The sequence below is a fragment of the Bos grunniens genome, chromosome 17 (assembly GCF_055505025.1).
Source record: "Bos grunniens cultivar Pamir isolate PY7600 chromosome 17, Bosgru_T2T1.0, whole genome shotgun sequence".
NCBI classification, from domain to species: domain Eukaryota; kingdom Metazoa; phylum Chordata; class Mammalia; order Artiodactyla; family Bovidae; genus Bos; species Bos grunniens.
The window spans coordinates 43,734,599-43,758,079 of NC_141181.1; the positions used below are offsets into that span (position 1 = coordinate 43,734,599).

Consider the following 23,481-nt stretch of genomic DNA (forward strand, 5'->3'; position numbering starts at 1 on the left):
CACCCCCACTGCCCAGGAGTTGACCCACTAAGTCCGTGTCCTTTAATCCAAGACTTCTCACGTGTGGTCCCCAGACCAGGAATCACCTGAGGATGGGAAACTGTTTCATCAGTCCCCCCAGTTGTTTGTGGTGGACGGGATGCTAATCCATCTACTCTGTGTTCCTGGGTTGACAGTTCTAAAAGACACCACAATCATGTTATTTCACCACCACCACCATCCCCCCCTGCCCCCATTTTAGCCTTTTAAAGGCTAAAGATCACACATCAACTCTTTTAAAAGAGATTTCCCAAAGAAGCCACTTCCTGTTGATAGCTCACAGTAAATGGTGCTGCTGGATTCGTGGTCTACGATGGAGAAGATTTAACTCTGGAACCAAAGACAGTCTCAGTCACTCAGAGCTTTGTGTAGATTTTGTGAGTCTGAGTGAACTCCGGGAGTTGGTGGTGGACAGGGAGGCCTGGCATGCTGCGATTCATGGGGTCGCCAAGAGTCGGACACAACTGAGTGACTGAACTGAACTAAACTGGGATAAAGAAAGCTTCCAGCAAGAGGCAATGGAAGGGGGCAGGAGAGTACCTGCCTCACTAGTTTAAGCGGGACCTTATATACTTTTCAACTACCTGCTGCTGCTGCTGCTAAGTCACTTCAGTCGTGTCGGACTCTGTGTGATCCCATAGACAGCAGCCACCAGGCTCCCCCGTCCCTGGGATTCTCCAGGCAAGAACACTGGAGTGGGTTGCTGAGAATACATAAAAAGAATACCTCAAGGTTGCAAGAGTTCACCAGACCCTTTGCCAAGGCATACATCCTGAGATAATTTAGGCACAAGATTAGCCAGGGAGAAGGGTTCCCTGCAGTGCCTCCAGGCAAGATACACTGTTGCTGTGCAACCAGGGGTACAAGTCTTGAGAAACAGGTTCCCAGGCAAGATCTGTTACAATTATAATCATTAACATAGAGCCTAAGAAAAGCATTTCCATAAGTAAGACACTGTGCTGTGTGATCTTAGTTCCAGACCTAAATATGTAGCTCAGGCAAGATACATTGTTGCACAAGGCTTAAGGACAACATGAGCAAGACTGTTCACCTCCTCCTTAAAGGGTCTTGGACTGCCTGCCTAAGCTTTAACTCTTTCACTGGCTTCTCAGCCTTACCAGTTGCTATTCCACGTGGGTGTATGCTGTGGTCCAGCTCTGACAAGCTGCTGGGCATTCACCCAGTGAGGCCAAGAGCAGAGCAATGAAATCGTCATGTATTTAGTAGAAGTCATAATGAAAAACATCAAGATGTTCCTGGATGTGATTTCACTGGGATCTCAGACTGAATACTAAATTGGGCAGCCTTGATTTCATGATTTATTTAAGAATTATTAAAAGTGCATTGTAGACACTAGAAGCAAGTTTAAATGGGGCATTATAAGTGGTTTTGGAGTAGGAAATGGCAACCTACTCCAGTGTCCTTGCCTGGAAAATTCCGTGAACAGAGGAGGCTGGCGGGGTTCAGTCTGTGGTGTCGCACAGAGTCGGACACGACTGAGTACACACACATGGTACATAAGTGGTTTTGACATTTACATAAGAATTAGTGATACATCATTTGAAAAAAACCCTTACAGCTGTATAACCTAGCACACCAAGAAACAAGATAAAAATAATTAAATAAGATTACTTATTAAAAGAATAAGTCTTGACAAATAACATTTATTTCAAACTTCCAAGGCATCTTGGTGACAGAACATCCACTAACATTACTTCATTACTTCATGAGAAAAAGCAAAAATTGTAAACTTTATCCCCATTAAACAGATAGGAAACTAGGGATTAACCTTGTTATATCAAAATAGGTAATTAATAGATGCATTTACTGTCAAACTTAAGGGACTACCACCGGCCACCATGCTATTTGTCTTTGGATTTTTCAGCTTAACCACCATCAGGTACTACATATGTATCCACACACACATATAGGCAAAAGCAATTATATGTAATTTAGAGATAAACTAGGCAGTATGATTCTTATGAGAAAAAGTTGCAATTGAGACCAAAGAATAGTTCAGTTCCACCAAGAACCTACTTCTTACAGAGATGATCACCCGACATCAAGGTTATTCTACATCCCAAAATTTTTTATAGTATTTTCATAATAGACATTCCACTAAGTATTGCCAGGCCATGCTAGAAAGAGAAGAAAGGAACTCCTGTCTGATCTAAACTCTGGGTCTCACACTTTTCATGACAAATGAACTTGGTCATTTCTTAGTTTATGTGTCTCCTGTCTTCTGGAAAGAATACCTATGGTCACCTCAATTCTGCCATGCCTTAGGGTGTGCTCTGCCTCCCAGACCATGAGCCTTGGGGCTGGGAAGAGCACTTTTCCCTCTGAGAGTCTAGAGGTGCTGAAGCATGGATGCAGCCTGAGGACAGAACTGGTCCACAACAGGGAAGAGCAAGGGCAACCCTACTGAGAAAGAGAGATGAGACAGGGTTCCCCCAGGTGCCAAGAACTGAGGTCTCCAGGGCCCACATCCATCCCTGGGGGCTCCAAGCTTCCCAAGCTTTTGTCACATACAGGATCTCCTGGAGTAACTGCCCAGTGAACCCCGTTAAGTTTCAGATAGATTTCTGTCCTTGGTCACCAAGAGTCCTGACAGATGCAATCAATGTTTCCAAAACAATATATGTCAACAAACAATCTTAATACTTGCAAAATGTTTGACTGAACACCTCTTTGTACAGAATGACACATTTTATTCCATAAAATATTTGAAACAGCTGAAGTTTACAAGCTTACAATGTTTGAAATGAGATAACCATTGCATTACATGGCTACATTAAGATAAGTACTAGGACATTGTTTTTAACAGGAAAATACACTATGTACAATGTTATAATTTAACTGAATTTCTTATCTTAATGTTTAGTCTGTTATCACAAACATGAGGTGATAAAATTATTTCTAGGTTTGAATCAGTGCTACAGTACTATATGTTTAATATATGCTATATATGTATATATATGTAAGTACATATATTACATTAGGACTCTGTATAGTCATGAAAATTCATAGAAAAAATTTTAAATGCAGACTGAGAAAGCAAATTCATAGATTTTTGCAGATGATTTTAATCTGATTCATCACTGCTGAAGTAAGAGCTGTCACAGTATTCAGCCGTGTAAAGGAACTTATGAATGACTGGGTTCATCTTCGGAATCCAGTGTCGGGGAACCAGATATGTTGAGAGATTAAATAAATCTACAAATACTTTGTACCTGTCACTGGAAAAACACATATATACAGATGTTTTAGAATTATTGATACAAAAGATTTTTTAAAGTTTCAAATAATGATATTTTGCCATAAATAAATTTCTATATTCTATCATATTATATATGTTACGTGTTGTATATATCAAGTAGTGTTAGTATTAAGATTGCTTCATTTTTATTCCATATCCAAAATTTATGTCCATAAAACAATATTACATGTTTCAGCGATCCAGACCAGACTGGGCCAGAACAAAACCTAGAGTTATTACTGTCATGCTACTTTCATGAAGATAAAGATGTGTTCCTATTTCTGATTTTTAAAGGGTGGGATGCAAAATAATAAATTGAAAGCAAATAAAATTCCCAGTTGTTCATTGGAAAATATTTCTCACCTGTAAAGTAGCTGCCAAGTAACAGACATGAGTGTATTGATATATTGAAACACCATCTTAGATTATATAATAAATGTCTATAAGAGTGGTTTTCACTTTAAAATTGCTTTTATGTTTGTTAGCCAACTATTTTCACTTGCATTTCACCTGCAGAAGAACATTTGTCTTTAAAATCAAATTTGGGTTCATATTTTGCTGTCATTTGCAACTCATGTGACCTTGGTCAAGCTGTCCAAAGCTTAGTGTTTTGGTTTCCAACTTCATCAAATAAAAACCACAATCCCTTCCTCTCACCAGGCCTTTGTGATGATTTAATGAGAAAGTGACACACTAGGAAGGTGGTTTGCGTTCACTATTCCCATCGCCACTGATGGGTGTGCTCATTTTCTGTGATCATTTATGGTTTCATGCTCACAGAATTTATTTCCAGGAAAGGAGAAAATGTGTAATGATTATAAAAATTCAAACTAATAAATTTTTAGAATCATTCAATCTAACTTTTATTCTTGGGAAAATGAAGATGTATAAAAATAATGAAAACTGAAACTGTGCATTTTATAATTTAGTCAATCAGGTGATAAGATTAGGGATGAAAATAGGTGAATTGCAAAGAATTTCCGGGTCACTGTGCTGTACCCTGAGTTGAAAACACTTCTCCTTGGGTTAACTTGGTTCCCTCCCTCACAGGTGATGAAAATATTGGTACCGTGTCCAATCGCATCCCAGGATCCAATTGATGACCTTCCAGAAATAAGGATGTTTACAATGATCTCCAAAAGCTCCTGTAGGAATTCCTTAATTTAAGGATAAATGTGTTGCCAGCAGTTCAGACAGGAGCAAGTGTAAGTGACTTGCCTAGATAAAGCACATCTCCGTGTTCAAACAGGTGCTGGTGGCCCCGCGGAGGTGAAGGTGACGCCGGCTTACCTCACGGTGGAGCGCAGGTACTGGTACCCAGAGGACCCGCCAGTGCCCGCCTTGCTGCCGAGCATCCTGTGCACCAGGCACACGTGGTTATCTAGGTGAACACACACATTAGCTCCAGGGCGCTGAGGCAGAGGGGTCGGAACGATTATTGCCTCTGAAAAAAGGCTCCCCTTTATCATTCCATATGGGAGGTTCGCCTGTGAGCCTATGCGGCACAAGGGGAGGTTGCCTGGTGCTCCGCCTGGTCCAGGCTGCGCGGTGCATCCATTCTTCCCTAGGATTAGCTCTTGGATGCCAGGGCGGGGGGTGTGGGCACACTGTGACTTTTATGAGCCCTTGTTCCTACCGCCTTCATGGGGCCCTTCCTCCATTAAAACAAAACTACTGACGTTATATTTTCAAGTTGTATTGACACAAAGATGAATACATTACTATTATAAATTAAAACATTTTCTTTGACCTAAAGTTTACTTTTTCCTTCTGATGATTCCTGGTGGCTCAGACGGTAAAGCGTCTGCCTGCAATGCGGGAGACCCGGGTTCGATCCCTGGGTTGGGAAGATCCCCTGGAGAAGGAATGGCAACCCACTCCAGTCCTCTTGAAAATTCCATGGACTGAGGAACCTGGTAGACTACAGTCCATGGGATCGCAAAGAGTCAGACACGACTGAGTGACTTCACTTTTCTTCCTGCTGATCAAGCACAACATTTTCCTGGGCCCCCAGAGGACATATGAGCCCTGAAAACTGCCTGCCATGTGCACTGGGTGGGTGGCCCTCAGAGAAATTTCTGAGCTGTTTTTTCACAAAGTAGCCCATCCCCCCCAGCACACACACACACAAATGGAGGGTGGAGGGGTATTGGGGGCTTGAAGGGGAGCAGGGTTGTGGGTCAGGTTGGGGGGAAGGGCTTACATCTCCACTTGGTCATGAGTGAGTCCACATCCATGAGGAAAGTCAGCAGCTGGAAAGGGACCTGGAACCTGGGCTCTTCCCTAGGGAACAAAACCACCATCATCATCTGGACCATAAACATGTCCAGCCAAGTCCAGTGTGTCAGAAAGAACACATACTCTACAATCTCTTGGGCCCCAAACCAACATCCCCTTTGCCTCTGGGGAGCTGTGACAGCTTAGATAACTCTCCCAGGCTTAGGGGATAACACAATTCATCTTTCAGTGTGTGTTTAAAGATTCTAGAACATTTCTTGAAGTACATAAAATAACCAGAGTCACACCTCACCCCCATTCTCATAAAAGGCAGACACAGACAACATCTAAGGTTTTCTAGCCAATAATAGCTAGCTACTTCTTCCAGGCAAGGATATTAAACTGTGAAAACAAAGACTGCCTGTTAAAGTTTCCTCTAATACATATATACATAATAAATATATATTAAATAAATATATACACAAAATAAAATTATATATGTATATTTATATATTTTTAATTTATATCTATGTAATTTTACTTATATATATATTTTTCAGTTTTCGTCAACTTGGTGTATTTTCTGCAGAGGATACATAAGCTTGAATGGCATATATTCACTAAGAATTGAGGAAAACAGTCAAAACTGTTTCTTATGCTGCTGCTATTCTGAAAAATAGGTGAAAGAGGATTAAAAAACTAAATGAATTCAAGTAAGACACGCAGTAAACATAGATTTTTTTTTTTTTTGCTTTATACCAGCGTGGCATCTTTTGCTCTGACACATTCAATTTATGAAACACAGATGGGCCTCAGACATAGTGGGCGGTGACAACAATTAGACTTGAAATTGCAGAGCAAAGAGCACAGCAATTTATATGGTGCTTCTACTTCATTCTTTTTCATTTTATAAAACAGGAATAACAATGTCGTTAAATGACAGAACCTATTTCATGGCTAAGATTCTGAGACAGATTCAACTTCGGGTCCTTAGGACACAATGTTACAGAATTTAATGAAAAGGATATTTGATTAACTTGTGTGTGTGTGTGTGTGCGTGTGTGTGTGTGCGTGTGTGTGTGTGTGTGTCTGTGTTTAACCCGTGACAGGGATAACATTGGACTCTTACTATTTAAAATAAAGAAAAACCTCATGAAACTTCACAATTATTTTCTAAGCTTTCCCCCAAATCTAAATGACTTTTTAAAAACTATGATTAGTTTTTAAACTAATTAGTTTTTAAAGCAATGTATAAGCTTTATACTTGATACATTATCTATATCTACTCCTAAATTTTTTGCTTCAAATTCTCTTCTTTTGATTTGTTTTTACCTGTAAAAATATATCATCAAGGCCCCCTGAAGTGCTTTGTACGATAGCCGTCTTTCTCCTGCAAGACATGGAACAAGTTTTAATTTAATAGGTAATTTAAGGCACTCATGTTAATTTGGCATCATCACCTTAAGTAATTGTTCATGTTTTTAGAAAATAATGTGAATGTTAGTTAAATATTTAATCCCTTAACTTGAATTTGGAAAACTATCATTTAAAACATTATTTTAGTATTAGATTTTAAAAAACAAAATAATACATACATGTATATACACACACACTTTAAATTCTCAAAACTTTTAAATAGACAGAAATCATGCAATAAACAGCCACAGACAAAAGGACGTGAGCTTTTCCCCTCTAAATATTTAGTTCCTGTATCATTTATGAATATCTCTTTGAAAATAATGCAACTAAATTATAGAATTATAAAGTTAGTTAAATATATTTTTCACTTTCAAAAAAAGAAAAAATTGATAAAGATAACTTGCAAGATAAATTTTAAAATTCCTTACTTCTATGAATGGAAATATCAATGTCCATTTTATCCCCCCGAAGTAGGGTTTGGTATTTTGAGCTCACAGTCTTATGTTCCAGGGAAAGGATCCTCTGAATAGAAATGCCTACCTTTACTAAGGAGATGCTCATGACGTTTCTCATCAAATAAGGACAGTAATACCTCTTTCTGCTTCTGAAATTCAGCCATTTGTTCCTCCTTTTCCTCTGACTCTTCCTTAGCCTTTGGGAGAAAAGCTGCATTAATATTCCCAAAAGAAAATAAATTCTTATTTTAGAAAATACTGCTTGTGAGAAATAGACTAGCCCAGGTGCAGAAAAGGTGTCCCCTAGGATATGCAGTGTATCATCTAAGACTATAAGCTTGGAAAATTAGGGAGGCCTCATGCCCACTGGTTCTACCCTTTTGTTTAAGTTTAAATGATTTGTTAAACTCAAATACTCTTTTCATAAATGTCATGATAAATGAATTTGGGCAAAACTGGAGTGACTATGAGGGGTCAATAATGTCTAATTTTAGACAATTATTTAATACAGGGAGTAAATTAATTCCAGTTAGGAAAAGTTAAGAATTCCTAGTCAGAGAAACTACTAATTCTACTGAAATTCTATCTTCAGAGCAATATTCTATAAATACAATTCCTTAGATATTTTTCACTGTTATATTTTTATTCACTTGATATTTATTGATTTGTTTAAGGAAATTTGCATTTTCCTGCCTTCAACACATGCTCTACTTAGAATTCAATTACTTGGAGCAAAAATCAGTTACTCCAGCTGACTTCCATTTACCAGATCAAGCATATCATGTGGTCAGAATGTGTGTGCCTTCTATGGCCAATGGACTATTCATTTATTCAGTAAATGTCAGGCTAGTGATAGAGAAAAAATTGTGAGCAAAAACCGAGTCCCCTGATCTCTATCTGGTGGGACTAAAACACTGAAAACTTGTTAAATTACAACCATACAGCTAGGTTCATCTGAACCATTTCTCCACATATATGCATCAACATACTTTATTTTTCCTCTTTCTGACTTACTTCACTCTGTATGACAGACTCTAGGTGCATCCACTTCTCTACAAATGACCTAATTGCGTTCATTTTTTATGGCTGAGTAATACTCTATTTTATAAATGTACCGCATCTTCATCCATTCTTCTGTTGACAGACATTTAGGTTGTTGCCAGATCTTTGCTGTTATAAACAGTGCAGGGCAGGAATAGAGATGAATATGTAGAGAACAAATGTGTGGACATGGAGGGTTGGAAACAGAGGGCAAAAGAGTGAGATAAATTGGGAGATTGGGATTATATATATACTATGCATGTTTGTGTTCAGTCGCTCAGTCATGTCTGACTCTTTTGTGACCCCATGGACTGTAGCCTCTGTCCATGGGATTTTCCAGGCAAGAATACTGGAGTGGGTTGCCATTTTCTCCTCCAGGGAATCTTCCTGACCCAGGGATCAAACCCACTGCTCTTGCATCTCCTGCAGTGGCAGGTGGATTCTTCACCACTCTTGTCACCTGGGAAGCCCTATATATACACTACTATAAAATAGATAGCTAGTGGGCAGCTGCTGTATAGCACAGGGAGCTCAGATTGGTGCTCTGTGATGACTTAGAGGGGTGGGATGGGGAGGTTGGAGTCTCAAGACAGAGGGCATGTATGTATACATATGGCTGATTCACTTTGTTTTATAGCAGAAACTAATACAACATTGTAAGACAACTATACCTCAATTTTTTGAAAAAGAATTTTAAATAATTGCAACCACGGGCAGTGAAGTAAAGGAGCAATGTCATACCATCACAACTTATAGTAGCAGAGAGTTCAATAAAGACCCTCCTGCTGAAGTTTTCCTTGAAACAAGACCTGAAGACTGGGAAAGAGTTATCTGGGAAAGGAGAATGGATTATGAAATTCAAAGAGCCAAATAAGCTAGACATAAACAGTTGAGAATTACTGGTGTCTAAGCAGATGCTGCAGCAGCAGGTATAAATGAGTTCACCTGGTGGAAGAGGAAAAAGAGGATACAAGGGACCTGAGCCCATGCATTGTGAATCTCCATCAGTTACTGGTTTCAGAAAGAAACATGAACCCATGAAAGAGCTGGAGAAGTAAGGGTCAGAAAGCTAGGTGAGAACAAAATGTTGATACCAAAACCATGGCGGAGAGGGGTTGGGTGGGGAGAATGTTCAAGAAAGTGTAGGTAGTGATTAGTATTAAAGCCAGTAGGAAATGAAATAAAATGAAGATAAAACGGCCATTGGATTTACATACGGGGGTCACTTGTGAACAACAGGAAGGCAGACTGAACCACGGTGAGAATTAGATGGAGAAAAAGAAATAATTACACTCACTGCTGTTCTAAATACCCTGCAAATATGAATCCAATGTAACGTTCACAATATCTCTATGAGGTAAATACTCATATTTTACATTTTGCCCATGAAGGGAGGGAAGCAAATGAACCAGGTAGCAGAAGGGTATGTTACAGGGTCACCAAGAAGGGAAGGGGAATTTGACCCGTGACTGTGACAACACTGCATGGTGCACATAGCCTCTCAAGATGTAGAATTGAAACAACTCTTCCAAAAATTTGGTCATGAAGAAAGGATGAGGGCCCATAACATGAGAGAAACTGAGGAATCAACAGTATTGTTTTAACTGAGGGAAGTTTGCCATGGTCTGAGGAAGAACTCAGCCAATAGGAGGAACTCAGCATACATGAGTGAAGGGGAAGTTACGTGACTTAATGTATTGGTTGACTGGTCCTTTGTGAGCCCACTTCTGTCTAGAAGCAATCATAACATGAAACTTTCAATAAAAATGAAAAATCTCTATTAGTCTCATCTCCTCAAAATCTTGCCTACAATAAACTCCTTCACTTATTTTTTATTATGCATCAATAAAATTAAATCACTTGTGTAATATATTCCAAGCAGATGCACGTGTAAAAGAAAAAGAAATAAGGAAAATGAAAGACTAAGAGAAAATAAAATTAAAATAAAATTCCCAAAACTTCTCCTATAGTAAACTTATGTTTACTTATGGTTTCACAAATACCTGAATCTTTGTGAATTCTTCTTCCAAACCTTTGACAATGTTCTTTTCAAGCTTTCCCCAGAAGTTAAATCCATGCGGCTCTAAACCTGGGGTTCTTTCCAGCCATGCCTGAAGTAAATATTTTTCAAGTGAATACATTGTAAAATTTAAAATATGTCAAATGTTTTGTAACAAACATTTGTGAACTTGAAATATAAAATTTTCCTGGTTTTGAGGAAAATGTCAGTACATCATTAATCTTTTTGTATGTAAACGTTTCTCTTTCCTTTCAATATCTGCAGTCAAATGCTCTACCACTGAGCTATATCCACTCTCCCCTTCAATTTCTTCATTTATAAAACAGCAGTGTTTTTTTCTCCTAATCTAGAGGGCAATCATATTAAAAATTTACTTTCTATTAACAAATTATTACAGATATTCCAGTTTTGTTCTATAGATCTATGAACATATGTATATGTTGTTTTAATGAGGTATACTGGTTTATTCTCAAAATAGTTTATGTCTTAGGAGCTGAAGGAATCATATCATATATAATTTGATTTGATCTAAATGCAAGAACACTGTGTACTTAGCAACATTGAAATCAGCTAGCTACTCAATTATTTCCAGATTCCACAGGATTTTTAATCTAGAAATAAAAACGAGTCCATGCATCTCTATGAGCTCTCATATAGCTTATTCTTGGTTTTGAATTTAACTTTGTGATTCTTTTTCTATAGCCATTAAGTGGCATTAATAGTTTATTAACCTAAATCTGTATTTATAATGCCCAGGGGATTAGTGAGCAGAGCATAATTTGCTAAAATAAAAGTTTAATTTGCAAAGTAAAAGCCTTTGTCCAAGAAGTCAAGACTGTACAATCCTTTTTAATAATTTTCTTGCGCAGAAACTAATAATTCCTCAGGACCATGTACAGACCCACAGAGAACTAGATATGACTGGGGGAAATCCTGAAGGACAGAACTTTAGTGATGAACCTTAGTGATGTAGTTTAATTAAGAAACATACTCAACTTGTGGAACTTTTCAATTATGGAATATTTTAAAGTAAAGCTCATTAAATAAATAACCATACCCAGTTTAAAAATCAGCTAACCCAATGCTAGTTGCTTAGCAGGAATGTTTAAAAGGATTGTTTTAATAAGATATAGAGGTTATTAAATGTTAACATATCATTGACTATAGAAATATCTCTGAAGTTCTCAAGAGAGTTCTTAATATTTTAATTAGTGGAATTTACCAGTTGAAGTATTTTTATAAGTTCATTCTTCTCTTATTTACAACAAATGCAACCCAATTTCGACAGGAGTTTTGAAGTCCGGATCTCGCAGAAGCTCAGTGAACTACACGTGCTGAGCGAAACGTTACGTCTGCGCACGCACCTCAACCAGCTGCAGAAGCGTCCTTTCTTGCTCGGACTTCAGCAGAAGCTCGTTGTCTTTCCCTCTGAAGTTGTCACGGTAGTGTCTTCTGTTGTAAGGGACCCTCAAGCTCTGCAGAACCCCTATCTTGTTTTCTAACAGGCGGAACTGCAGACTCTGGAAGCCGGACGCCGGGGATAGGTACTCTCTTTGAGAACAGGTCCCGGGAGAGAAGAGCAGGGGAAGGTGCGCATTGTAAATCACTGTAACACTGCCTTCTTGGGGAGGGGGGAGGCGGTGGTCATGTGACTCTGCAGGTGTCACCAGGCACAGACACACAACAGCCCAGGGCTGAACCCATGACTTGGACTTGATCCAATCAGGACAACGAGCTCCTAGCCATCATCCTCTCTGCAGGCCGATGTTTGTATAGTTTGTGAAGGGTCATAGTGTACCAATGTGTGTTTATATCTGTGTATGTGCGTTCACATGTGTGCTTATATACACACATGCATAGATGTACATGCATGTGTGTATACTAAGTTTTTTCCTAAGGTAAAGACAGATGAACATTGAGCAATACTTCTTATTCAATAGTGCTAAAAGTTCCTTTGTAAATTTTCTTCAGTTTCTCCTTAAAGTTCAATTCTCAAAGTTCAGCACTGTGAGACTCCACAAGTGAAATGAATGGAATGTTGCACAAAACAGGGCATCACAAAATGTGATTACTCCCACCAGGCACAACCCTCACATCCCTATAAATGTTCTCCCTATAACTGGTACTAAGACTTCAATTTGTTAAGTATATACTAAAAAGGAATTCTACTTCTTTTCATTTGATTACCAACCATGTAGAGGATACTGCTTCTGCACCCCATGCTCTTAAAATTTCTTCTCAAATCTTAGTTATGAAAAAGTTTTCTTATAAAATTTATAGTTTGACTGCTAAACATTCCATAATAACCTAAGTGGGAAAAGAATCTGAAAAAGAATAGATACATGTACATGTATAACTGAATCACTTTGCTGAACACCTGAAACTAACACAACATTGTTAATTAACTGTAGTCTAATATAAAATAAAAATTTAAAACACATAAAAAATAAAATTTATAGTTCAATCCATAATTTATACTGTCAGTTTTGGTTACATGCTTCTTTACATATCATTCCTATTTCTCTTGTATTTTTGGTTTTTAATCATTTAAATTTAGAATGTGTATTATATCAGCCTTTTAAGCCATTTTGCTAAGCTGTCTAAAATCCTTTTGGGATAAAACTAGGGTACACATGATGAATTGAATTTAATGGATCCTGTTATGTTCATATGTGAAAGGAAGAGATGAAATATTTTCAATAGCTACTCAAATGCTTCGGGATGACGGCTCCCAAGTGCTCACAGTGACAGACTGTCAGCAAGACTGACTCCTTAACGCCACGCAAAACAGCAGGCACGTTCTCTCCAGCCCATCAGAAGGGAAGGGTAACCCCTGTATGCTGGCAAAGCCGCGCGCGCACCTGAAGTCATTGAAGTCCAAGGCTGTCATGGTCTCCAGGACGGAAAACTGCTGGACCAAGAGTTTGAGGATCACCACCACTCGGTGCATTCGGGTGATCACCTTCAGCATGTTCCTCTCATCCCTCACCTGGGTGTTAGGAGACAAGACACTGAGTAATCAATCCTCAATTCTGGGAGACACTAAACAATGCACTCCTGTGGATGTTATCTCTACTTTAAAGAGGAACATTTGCATTAAAATGTGCCTTAGGTAGATGCTAAACTAATGGCAACTCTGAATTGTTTGCAAGAAGTGTCTGCAACATTCAAATCTTTTTTTTTTTTTCTTTAAATCTAGAAAAATTCTATGGAAGGACAATTTGAGTAAATTCTGGAACACAACTCCCACTGATTTCAAAGCAAATGTCTCAGTTTTGCTCTGAGGAATAAAGTTTAGGAGAACATGGAAACTTGTGGGTAAGAATTAAGCAGACACTTGGGTTCCTCTGTTCTGTCTCAAGGGCAGGAGTTGCCATGGAAATGGATGGGGATGATGTTCACAGAGGATGGATGTTCTCTCCTTCCCAGCCCCCTTGGCACACGGGCTCTGAGCTGGAGAACACAAGACTGTGTCCTGTGTCCTCCAAGGATGGAGGAAGGTACGTGTGCAAGAAGTGGGCTGGGAGGGAGACTGAGGGAACATCACCAGGACTCTGACTCTCCCTCCTCCCACTCTGTTCCTCCTAATCCTCTTCTGGCTCATCCTCCTCATCTTGTCTATTCTCTTTCCCCATCTCCACCTCTCCTCCTGTGTCACCTCCCTCATCATTGCTCCTATCTTCTCATAGCAAACATTCATTAGAAATACAATTCTGGTAGCTATTGATTAAAGAATCTACATTAGCTGTCCTGGCAATCCACTGTCATTTGTAACAACTTTTTGCAGGGAAAAAAATTGATTTCTAAACAAAGGACTTGAAAATAAAATTTGAAAGGCATCTTAAAGCCAGGGCATGGTGATAATTACACTGGAAGAACATGACTAAACTCTCTACACTAGAAACTTTTTTCCCCCTTAAATACTAATTCCACCATTTGGTGTTAAACTTTTCCCATTAATAATATTTTCTACACTCTCAAAGAAAAGTATGAAAGGAATACTGTGACATAGCAACTCACATGGCCATTCTGAAAGATCTCACGAACAGAATCTAATTCCCACAGGATCTGCTTAAACCAGAGTTCATAAGCTGCAAGGAGAAGATCATCATCAGTCGGGAGCCTTTTGACCATAATTATATGAAAGACAAGGCTAACACATTGAAAGAGAAATAAAAATGTAACTTAAAAGTCTATAAATGCCAACATAGCCCTATGCTATGCTAACAAACAAGTATTAGTGATCAAGTTAAAATAGCCTCCTTTTAATGAATGTTTTAATATGTCAGGTATGTTATCTATGTGCTTTATGTTATTTTTGAACTTATTTCTTTCAACTAAATACTGTAAATGTCTTTTTGGGATACAGCAAATAATCTTATCTTCCCATGTGGAAGCTGGAGGTGTGTGGAGAAGCAGAAGTAATACTGAATATCTATAAAGTGAGATATTAATAATTCATTAACGTAATGAATGGGCTTCCCTGGTGGCTCAGACAGAAAAGAATCTGCCTACAATACAGAAGTTTGATCCCTGCAATAAGGGTTCGATCCCTGGGTCGGGAAGTTTCTGTGGAGAAGGAACTGGCTACCCATTCCAGTATTCTTGCCTGGATAATCTCATGGACAGAGGAGCCTGGTGGGCTACAGTCCATAAGGTTGCAAAAGTTGGACGCCACTGAGCGACTAAGCATCATGCGCGCAACCTAATGAGTATGATGACATGTTTGTTTCTAGAGATTTAGACTTTACAGCGGAGAAGGCAATGGCACCCCACTCCAGTACTCTTGCTTGAAAAATCCCATGGACGGGGGAGCCTGGTAGGCCGCCGTCCATGGGGTCACTAAGAGTCAGATATGACTGAGCAACTTCCCTTTCACTTTTCACTTTCATGCTTTGGAGAAAGAAATGGCAACCCACTCCAGTGTTCTTGCCTGGAGAATCCCAGGGATGGGGGAGCCTGGTGGGCTGCCGTCTATGGGGTCGCACAGAGTCAGACACGACTGAAACAACTTAGGCGCAGACTTTACAGGGAGGACAAGTTATGAACAGGCTGAAACTCTGTCATATTCATCAGTTTCCCTCAGCTCCTGGCATAATGTTTGAGATAAGATAAACACTGGGTGATTATTTTATAAATAGATAAATTAAATAGCAAATGTAGTCATTAGGGGAACATGGAAATGAATCATTTTAATGATTGCTCATGCATTCTGTTTGGGCAAAGGCTGTGCTTCTGTACTAATGAAAGGAATAAAATTATACCTTTAAATTAGAGCTAAGGAGACTTTAGAAATCTAATTTCCATCTTTAGACAAAAAGAGCAAATCAAATATTTTTTGATCAGTTTATTTATCAATTTTTCAAGTTTAACTATGGGTAGCAGGTCCCATGACCTGCTTACCTTGTGTTCTAATAGAAGGAAAGTTTCTCCATCAAATGATGCAAGCTACCATTTACTATGAGCTCACTGCATGCTGTACCTTGAACTAAATGTGTAACACACCTTATCTCATGTCATCCTCACAGGAGCTCTGTGAATGAGAAGATGTAATCATTCTTCCCATTGTACAGATGGGGAAATGAAGAGAATTACTAGTCCAGAAACCAGACTGAGGTTGCATCATCTTTAATGGTAGAGATGGGATTCGAAATAGATTTCTGATTCTAGATGTATGCTCACCTGCTGTCATTCTGCCCTCATTGATTTTGTCTTGGTATAAGCCACCAACAGAATGTCACCATAAAAAACAGAAGAAGTAACACATTAAGCCAATTATTTTCCTTTTTTTTTTTTTCCTCAAAGGAGTTGGTTATATTAGCCAGTCAGTGAAGAAAACAATCATTTGAAAGACAGAAAGAATGGATAAGACAAAGAAACATCTAGAAATGCAGTGCTGATCAGCATGAGAGACGGAGCCATGATCAACCAGAGGACAGTATTAGATACAAAGGAGTTAGAGTAAATCTGAATGTTTTGGGGTAACAGACTTCTGTAAGACACATATTTGTGAAATCTTTCACACAAGTCAAAGAGTTCTGAGACTTCCTCAACTTCCAAAGTCATGGACTCCTATGTTAAAAAACCACTACCCAGAAGTTAGAAGTCTGGAGAGAATGAATACACATTTTAGATAAAATTTATATTCCTGTTTAGTACCAAATTTCTGTAGGACATGTACAGTTACAGTAAATGTGAGTGATCTATTTCTTGAAAATAGCTCTGAGTTGACAAGTAGTGACATCTTAACTTTCAGATTCTTTGTGAATTCCAAGAGATAAAAAGTCTCTTTGGATTAAGGACAAAGTCCTACCTGATAAGTAGTGAGGTAACGGAAAGAAGACTGTAGTAAATCCCAGAAGGAGGACCTATGATAATTTATCTGAGAGCAAAGGCTTTGCAAGCACCCTAGCAAACGTGATCCTTTACTTTTCCACCATTCTACAGTTAAAAGCATTGTAACTCTCCCCATTACTAATGGGAAACTACTACGAATAGTTACTGTTCAACCCTGTGTGTGACTTACCTTGATGAGTTATGATAAAAAGATGTTCATCGTGGATTTTATTTCCTTTCATTTCACTTTGAAGCTCCTGTGCATTCAAAACTTTTTCCAACTTCAAACAAAAAAAAATAGAAAAACTGATTTTGTAGAAACTTCTATTTACATGATGAATAAGTTACAGTTAGGATCTAATGTACACCATAGTGATTGTAGTTAATGACAATGCACCATATACTAGATCTTAAATGTTCTTACCACAAAAAAAAAAAAAAAAACAAGAAAGGTGATTATGTGACATGATGCAGGCATTAGTTAATGCTCTGGTAGTAATCACTATGCCATATGTAAGTGTAATCAAATCAACGTGTGGGCACCTTAAACTTATGAGAAGTTATATGTCAATTATATCTCAGTAAAACTGGAAAAAAAGATTACAAAAAGACTGATATTGAAATTGCAAAACTTGATTTTTACCAACTTTAATAAATAGAATATGATACTATAAAAAAAAAAACTCCCAAATACTCAGGAACCAATCTACTTTCTTTTAAACAATTAATGTCTCTTCACAAGGAGTGAGTTGAATTTATGAGTTTTATTCTTTTCAGAAGAAATTATATCTGTGTATGTGTGTGTGCTGTCATGTCTGACTCTTTGCCACCAAATGGACTGTAGCCCACCAGGCTCCTCTGTCCGTGGGATTCTCCAGGCAAGAATACTGGAGTGGTTTCCCATGCCCTCCTCCAAAGGATCTTTCCAACCCAGGGTTCGAACCTGAGTCTCTAGAGTCTCCTGCATTGGCAGGTGGATTCTTTATCACTGTGCCACTGGGGAAGCCCAGGAATTTTTACTAATACATATTATTACCCTCACTGAGAAATCACATCCCTTCCATCTCTTGAAGCCAGTGCCATAAAAGCTCTATAACTTGCTTAGCCTACTACGTGTCTGCTGTTCTTTTATTCTCCTAAAGAGTCAGTTCTAAGAAGGTCTTAACATTGCCTATCAGCTCATCCTTAGAAACCCATCAACAAAGTCATCAAGGATTCTAATCATTTCACATCTTAAAAATAATCTCCAGCAATTTCCCTAGTGGTCCAGTGGCTGGGACTCCATGCTTCCCCTGCAAGAGGTGAGGGTTCAACCCCTGGTCAGGGAACTAAGTTCCCACATGCCAAGTGGCAAAAAAAAAATAAAATAATGTTCAAATACCTCTTTTTAACACCCTTCTTTCATCTAAACATATGCCTTCAACATTTCCACTTTACAATAAAGAATTTAAAAGAGAAATTGTCTGGCTACATTTGCAATTCTAGGCTGGGATCTAGTAACCAGGTCTCACGTGAACAGGTCGTGCAATGCCAGCCAGTTATCTACGCTTTCTCTGCCATTATTGTACGTTTGTTGGGCAGGTGAATCTTTACATACAAGTCTTAGAATTTTCTAATAAAAATATATGCTCAAAAAAGCATACATTTGTATAAAAAGAGATATCTTTAGATCCATAAAACTATTGGGTGACTGAGAATCTTTACGACCCCATGGACTATACGGTCCATGAAATTCTCCAAGCAAGAATACTGGAGTGGGTAGTCGTTCCCTTCTCCAGGGGCTCTTCCCAACAGAGGGATCAAACCCAGGTCTCCCACATTGCAGGCAGATTCTTAACCAGCTGAGCCACCAGGGAAGCCCAAGAATACTGGAGTGGGGAGCCTATCCCTTCTCTAGGGGATCTGCCTGACTCAGGAATCGAACCAGGGTCTACTGCATTGCAGGCAGATTCTTTACCAGCTGAGCTACCAACCAGGGTCTACTGCATTGCAGGCAGATTCTTTACCAGCTGAGCTACCAGGGAAGCCCAACTGCAAAAACAAACACAAAACAATCCCCAAACATGAAAATGTCATGTAACTGAGTTTAAGGCCCAAAAATGAAAGATAATTCTTGTAAGGACCCTGCCACTTACTTGCAGGTAGTTCCCATAGATAAGTCCTCCTTTACTGGCTCTGTTCACACCGGCCTGTGATTTGTCTTCTTCACTGCCTTGTGCAGAGAGTGGTTTAAAAGCATATCTGCAGGTGAAAGAAGTAAAAGGGGAAAAAATAGAGCTTGAGAAAGCACAGTACCGAATAACAGGAGCGACGAGAATTCTCTTATTCCTAACTTTTCAAAGTAGATGATTAAACAGTGGAAGAAGGCTGACAGTTTTCACCTTTGCTCTTGAAATTCTGAAATTACTTCTCCTATCTGACCTTCCTAAGAGCTTAACCATACTCAGGATAGAGGTAAATACTCACCCAAAGCTCTTTCCTAAAAAGGGGCACCCACTCATGATGAAGATACACTGTCAGGGCAGCCCAGAGCTCTAACTATAGCTGGATGATGAGGCTGACCTCCCCAGATGGTCCACAGCTGCCTTTTATGTACCCTGCCCACCCTGCCCCAGCCAATCAGCCCCTTTGCATCTCCTAGTGGGACTTCTGTTTCAGTTGGTACAGAAGCTGAACTTTGGCAGACCGTAGCGTGGATTTATGTTTGGGGCAGTTTGTTTGCTATAGACCTGAGTATTCTGCCAACAGTATTTGACTTGCTAAGTTCTGCTTTCATATCCAAAACAACAAGCAGTAAATAAATCGATGAGAGGCAAAGTTTAAAAACCCAAAGATTTAACTATTCTATTCCAAGAACACATTTGCATAGTGTTAGAATGTATAAGAGAATGAGCTTGTTAAAAAACAAGTATTTATTCTCTTGGTCTTAGATTTGGATATTTTTACAACTCCAAAGCCAAAGACGGACCTTGAGTGTCTCTGGAGAAACTCATTATTCAACAGAGGCAGGATTCACACTTAAACCCCAATTTCAGCCCCTCTTCAAAGTTTTCCTGGTCTAAATCTCATTTAATAATTAGCAGCAGTCATGCTGCTTACTGTATTAGAACTTAAATGCATATTATTAATTTACTGACACTTGGGCATACTGACTACAGGGCACTGGGAGTCAACCCACTATGTCTGCAGATAATTTTAAAACAGTAATAACATAACTTGAGTTCCAAAGCATGTTCATGAGAAAGTATTCTTTCTAGAAAATATTACTGATTGGCCTAAGTTCTAACTGTTGCTTTGAGGTCCATGGAGCCAGAGCAGAGACTCCATCCTCCCTATCCACCACTGCAGTGCACAAAGAACCACACAGAGATGGCTTTTCCTATTTATCTCAATGGTCAGCTTATGTCTAATTCCCCAGAGTCATTAGAGGTCAAAAGCCTCATTTCCAGTCTTGGCCCTCATTTCAGTTCAGTCCAGTCGCTCAGTCACTCAGTTCAGTCCGACTCTTTGTGACCCCATGAACTGCAGCACACAAGGCCTCCCTGTCCATAACCAACTCCTGGAGTTCACTCAGACTCATATCCATGGAGTCAGTGATGCCATCCAGCCATCTCATCCTCTGTCATCCCCTTCTCCTCCTGCCCCCAATCCCTCCCAACATCAGAGTCTTTTCCAATGAGTCAACTCCTCGCATGAGGTGGCCAAAGGACTGGAGTTTCAGCTTTAGCATCATTCCTTCCTAAGAACACCCAGGACTGATCTCCTTTAAGATGTACTGGCTGGATCTCCTTGCAGTCCAAGGGACTCTCAAGAATCTTCTCCAACACCACAGTTCAAAATCATCAATTCTTCAGCACTCAGTTTTCTTCACAGTCCAACTTTCACATCCATACATGACCACTGGAAAAACTATAGCCTTGACTAGATGGACCTTTGTTGACAAAGTAATGTCCCTACTTTGGAATACGCTATGTAGGTTGGTCATAACTTTCCTTCCAAGGAGGAAGCGTCTTTTAATTTCATGGCTGCAATCACCATCTGCAGTGATTTTGGAGCCCCCCAAAATAAAGTCTGACACTGTTTCCACTGTTTCCCCTGTTCCCCCATCTATTTGCCATGATGGGACCAGATGCCATGATCTTAGTTTTCTGAATGTTGAGCTTTAAGCCAACTTTTTCACTCTCCTCTTTCACTTTCATCAAGAGGCTCTTTAGTTCCTCTTCACTTTCTGCCATAAGGGTGGTGTCATCTGAATATCTGAGGTTTTTGATATTTGTCCCAGCAATCTTGATTCCAGCTTGTTCTTCTTCCAGCCCAGCATTTCTCATGATGTACTCTGCATATAAGTTAAATAAGTAGAGTGACAACATACAGCTTTGACATACTCCTTTTCCTATTTGGAACCAGTCTGTTGTTTCATGTCCAGTTCTAACTGTTGCTTCCTGACCTGCATGTAGGTTTCTCAGGAGGCAGGTCAGGTGGTCTGGTATTCCCATCTCTTTCAGAATTTTCCACAGTTTATTGTGATCCACACAGTCAAAGGCTTTGGCATAGACAATAAAGCAGAAATAGAGGTTTTTCTGGAACTCTTGCTTTTTCCATGATCCAGCGCATGTTGGCAATGTGATCTCTGGTTCCTCTGCCTTTTGTAAAACCAACTTGAACATCTGGAAGTTCACAGTTCACATATTGCTAAAGCCTGGCTTGGAGAATTTTGAGCATTACTTTACTAGCATGTGAGATGAGTGCAATTGTGCTGTAGTTTGAGCATTCTTTGGCATTGCCTTTCTTTGGGATTGGAATGAAAACGGACCTTTTCCAGTCCTGTGGCCACTGCTGAGTTTTCCAAATTTGCTGGCATATTGAGTGCAGCACTTTCACAGCATCATCTTTCAGGATTTGAAATAGCTCAACTGGAATTCCATCACCTCCACTAGCTTTGTTTGTAGTGATGCTTCCTAAGGCCCACTTGACTTCACATTCCAGGGTGTCTGGCTCTAGGTGAGTGATCACACCGTCGTGATTATCTGGGTCGTGAAGATCTTTTTTGTACAGTTCTTCTGTGTATTTTTGCCACCTCTTCTTAATATTGTCTGCTTCTGTTAGGTCCATACCATTTCTGTCCTTTATCGAGCCCATGTTTGCATGAAATGTTTCCTTGGTATCTCTAATTTTCTTGAAGAGATCTCTAGGCTTTCCCATTCTGTTGTCTTCCTCTATTTCTTTGCATTGATCGCTGAGGCAGGCTTTCTTATCTCTTCTTGCTATTCTTTGGAACTCTGCATTCAGATGCTTATATCTTTCCTTTTCTCCTTTGCTTTTCGCTTCTCTTCTTTTCACAGCTATTTGTAAGTCCTCCCCAGACAACCATTTTGCTTTTTTGCATTTCTTTTCCATGGGGATGGTCTTGATCCCTGTCTCCTGTACAATGTCACGAACCTCTGTCCATAATTCTACAACTGACTAATTTGTGAAATGGGAAAATTAACATGTATATGTATCAACTTCATCAAAAGAAATGAAGATGTTTAAAATTGACTGTAGTTTCAAAGATCTTGAAAGTGAAAGTCACTTAGTCATGTCCAACTCTTTGTGACTGCATGGAATTCTCCAGGCCAGAATACTGGAGTGGGTAGTCGTTCCCTTCTCCAGGGGATCTTCCCAGCCCAGGGATCCAACTGGGGTCTCCTTCATTGCAGGTGGATTCTTTACCAGCTGAGCTACCAGGGAAGCAAAATTCTGATTTTATGACTATAATAAATTTTAACATTAATGCAGTTTTACAGAAGGATAAACAGCAGGAAAATGTTATAAAGAACTTGAAAATCATGTAAGCCACATCCTTGACCCCTGTATTCCCTTGGGGTTTTTACAGATATATACAGGTGTGTGTATGTGCTCAGTCATCTCAGTTGTGTCTGTCTCTTTGCAACCTCATGGTCTGAGCCTGCCAGCCTCCTCTGTCCATGAGATTTCCCAAGAAAGAATACTGGAATGGGTTGCTATTCCCCTCTCCAGGGGATCTTCCTGACCCATGTATCTAACCCACCTCACCTGTGTCTCCTTCACTGCCGACAGATTCTTTATCCTCAGAGCCACCTGTGAGTGAAAGTCACTTAGTTGTATCTGACTCTTTGTGACCCCATGGACTACACAGTCCATGGACTTCTTCTGGCCAGAATACTGGAGTGGGTAGCCTTTTCCTTCTCCAGGGGATCTTCCCAACCAATGGATTGAACCCAGGTCTCCTGCATTGCAGGCAGACTCTTTACCAGCGGAGCCACAAGGGAAGCCCATTGTGCCACCTGGGAAGCCCTTTTTACAGATACATCTTGGCAATTACTTATTCCCAGGACAGGGGTTTGTCAGCAGGAGAGACAGAAACAGGTCCTGGTATCCTGGTCTGGAGTGTTTGGAAGCAGAGAATATTTAATAGCTCCTCTTTCTCCATGTGATTGTTTAACTAGCTATGAGTTTACAAAGAATACAGCTAAATAATTTATTCTATTCTCTTTAAGGTTGAGAAGTGTTCTCCACATACTGGTTCCTATACTAGTGAAAGAAATAAGGAAACTTCTTTCACTATGAATTAGAAAAATTAGATATTTTAGAAGCAAAAAGTTTTCTTCTTTTTTAAAATAAGATTCCACTTGGATCTTGTGTGTGTGTGTGTGAGTCACTCAGTCACGTCCAAC

General features: G+C 39.4%; 1 protein-coding gene across 2 annotated transcripts; it reads right to left on the reverse strand.

The window, feature by feature from the left end:
• Positions 1-1,687: 1,687 nt before the first annotated feature.
• On the reverse strand, positions 1,688-19,393 carry TDO2 (tryptophan 2,3-dioxygenase). Of its 2 annotated transcripts, XM_086345962.1 has the most exons (13): positions 19,253-19,393; positions 18,922-19,027; positions 16,977-17,067; positions 16,133-16,162; positions 14,471-14,541; positions 13,312-13,439; positions 11,815-12,001; positions 10,434-10,541; positions 7,475-7,586; positions 6,848-6,905; positions 5,502-5,581; positions 4,589-4,679; positions 1,688-3,278 (listed from the first exon to the last, which is right to left on the reverse strand). In XM_086345962.1, the coding sequence occupies exons 1-13, from the start codon at positions 19,285-19,287 to the stop codon at positions 3,125-3,127; spliced, it is 1,251 nt and encodes a 416-aa protein (XP_086202088.1). In that variant the 5' UTR covers positions 19,288-19,393; the 3' UTR covers positions 1,688-3,124. The 2 variants fall into 2 exon arrangements, with proteins under 2 accessions (XP_086202088.1, XP_086202089.1); XM_086345963.1 differs by lacking the exon at positions 16,133-16,162.
• Positions 19,394-23,481: the final 4,088 nt, after the last annotated feature.